General features: G+C 32.1%; 1 protein-coding gene across 1 annotated transcript; it reads right to left on the bottom strand.

Annotated features, from left to right (window-relative positions):
* On the bottom strand, nt 1-699 carry LOC111394960 (vacuolar iron transporter homolog 1-like). Its single transcript, XM_023020998.1, has one exon. It carries the CDS (start codon nt 672-674, stop codon nt 3-5), a length of 672 nt encoding a protein of 223 aa, XP_022876766.1. The 5' UTR covers nt 675-699; the 3' UTR covers nt 1-2.
* Nucleotides 700-2,993: the final 2,294 nt, after the last annotated feature.

Here is a 2,993-nt window from a genome sequence, read left to right as displayed (position 1 = left end):
CCTTATAGTCCAGTTGAACCAATCAATTTGGTAAGACCAAAAGTGATTCCCATAGCCAACCACCCACCAATTAACACTCTCAAGGAAGATCTCACAAGAGGTGCCCTCCCTAAGAAAGCCCCAACTCCACCAAACCCTAAAAGTGCAATACTCACGGCAGCCATGACCACCCCTAACCTCACATGGTAATCACTTATGAACGCCGCAGCCAGCAAAGGCACCAATGCGCCTACAGCGAAAGCAAAGGCTGACGCTGTGGCTGCTTGAAAAGGGTTTGGCAATTTCTCTTTCCTGGCCTCATCCATCTCATTTTTTTCAGCACCTCTAACCCTATTTTCTCTGTTGAATTGAGCCACTTCTATGTCATATTGTGAGTACACAGACACAAATTCTCCGATGGCCATGCTACAAGCTCCAGCCACCAAACCGGCTATTCCGGTGAGGATCATCGTCTTGGCATCCTTGCGGACAGCCCCAACTCCGATCATTAGTGCTGATGTCGAAAGTAAACCATCATTTGCACCTAGAACAGCAGCTCTAAGCCACTGTGCTCGTTTTGAGTAATCATAAACTTGAACTTCTTCTTCAAGTTGTTGAAATGTTTGCCCTTCAATATCATCATTAACAGCAGGTTTGATCTCATTTTCAAGAATATTTTGGTCGATTGCTTCCATGGAATTAGTGAAAGAGGAAGATTTGAAGGGAGATTTAGGGTTTGAGATGCACTATTCTTGATTTGGATATAGAGAAGTGTGGTAGGCACACGCCACTAGGAATGGGATATTTATAGGAAGTTAATTAATGGATAGACGCTGATGCCCATATTTTTCGTCACTGTGAGGAATATAATACATTCACACTGGAAAAAAAATAAAAATTACATGACACGTTTGGTAAGCTTGGATGAATAATTTATTTTATTTATTTATTTATTATTTATTATTTTTTACATAGTTGTCTTTTTTGATTCCAAATTTCAATCATCTCACAATCAAACTATGTTTACAAAAGCAAACAATCGTTGCACGCTCGAATGCAGAAGAAGAGTATAGAGCAATGGCTTGTGAGCTTCTTTGGCTTCAAACCTTACTGAGCTTGGAGTTGAGATTTTGATAAACTAGCAAAAACAAAATTAAAAATAAAATAAAAACTTAAAAACTATGTATCAACCTAATACATCGTAATATTCCAATTTATCATATGATAAAAAGTTATATAAAGAGATCCGCAAACAAAATTCAATAAATCTTGCAGAATTTAATATATAACGATTCTATTTATTTATATTTTCTGTAGCTGCATGTGACATCACTATCTTCATTTGTATTTAACATTGACAACTAAAAGCATTATTTCCGGGTATAAATTATATTTTTCCTTATGTAATATTAAACATTAGCAAATTGATTTAAAAAAAAAATGCCATCTTAAATCAAAACAATGTACTTTAGTTTTTGTAACTTGTACATAAAAATTGTACATAATGATTATTGAAAATAATGTGGGGGAAAAAGATTGAACGAAAATGTTAATCGAGTTTTAAATTGACAAATAGTAAAGTGCTATGCGAATATTATGTAGTCTCTTGTGTAAATCTTGAACTACATGCAGCAAGGTCCATGTACTTTTGCGGAGTGTCGATCTGTAAGGTTAATTTAAGGGTGTGAACACAATGGATTCCTTGATTATACAGCATCATAGTTAATTGATATTCAACTTTGAACCAGTAGGACCTCTATTGTTAGCTATTTATTTTAATGGGTGTGCGTCCTCCACGTGCTTTTGTCCACGGTTGACGAGAACTTTAGCACAAACTAATATGTGAATTTTTTTTATAAAATTTAAAACAAAGCGATGCCTTTAGAAGCGAGAAAGGAAGATGAGAACGCAATCGTATGTTGATTTAACAAATTTAGATAAAAAAATATATATAGAGAGAGAGAGAGAAAATAACAAATCTATTAACTTAATATTTAGAATTATAAGATAAAATTTTAACAGTTTATTTGATAAGAAACTAAATAAGGGACCATTTATTTCATATTTTGCCAATATTATCTCTTAGGCCTTGTTTGATAGGGCTTTTTTCCATGGAAAATGGAAAAAAAATTTCATTTCAACCCAATTTCTCTTGTTTGATTCCCAAAATTTTTCAAGTAATTCATTTTCGACTTCTCCTTCATGTGGCCCCATTTTCTTGGTTTTGAAGGAATTCCAATTGGAATTCCTTGGCTTTTGGTGAGAAAATGGGTTTTCAATCTTTTTTTTTTTTTTTTTTTGGCAATAGAAGCAAATTCTATCTATAATTGTAAAAAATCTATCAATTTAATTGATAATTTTCATGAAAAATAAAGTCAAACGAACACCAAAAGATCCAAAATTTCAACTTTTTTTAGGTGAAAAATTATATAAATAAAACACATTTAATTGACAGTTTCTAATAAAATAAGTTATAGACAATTCAATTTCATGGAATTTATTTTTTTTCCATTCAAATTCCATTCTTGCAATCAAATGGACCCTTAGTGAAACAAACAGTTCTAAATTCATGTTTCCTAAAAAAAAAAAAAGTTCCTAATTCATTAATTAAATGTTCACTGAATTAATAGGCAACGGCAAGAAACGGATAGGAGATTAAGAATGAAATAGACAAATCATATTGATCCCGTATTCCTCGTTTAACGGGGAAATGAGTCAAATTCTATATGGTCTAATTAATCTATTTGACTTAATAACTGATACATTGATTGCTTCCATGGAAATCAACGAGAAAGGAAGATTTCTTAAGGGAGATTTTAGGGTTTGCGATATATATGAAGTGTGGAAGGTGCATGCCAATACGCAGTGTCAACCCTAAAAATTTGGAGGCTCTAAATGAAAAATCATTTTGAGACCCTATATTTTTTTACACATGTAACAATATTTAAATAAAAAAAAAAAAAATATATATATATATATATATATATATATATATATAAAAATCTAACAAACTA

This window comes from Olea europaea, chromosome 5, assembly GCF_002742605.1.
Source record: "Olea europaea var. sylvestris chromosome 5, O_europaea_v1, whole genome shotgun sequence".
Classification (NCBI taxonomy): Eukaryota; Viridiplantae; Streptophyta; class Magnoliopsida; order Lamiales; family Oleaceae; genus Olea; species Olea europaea.
This window is presented reverse-complemented; position numbering and strand designations above follow the sequence as displayed.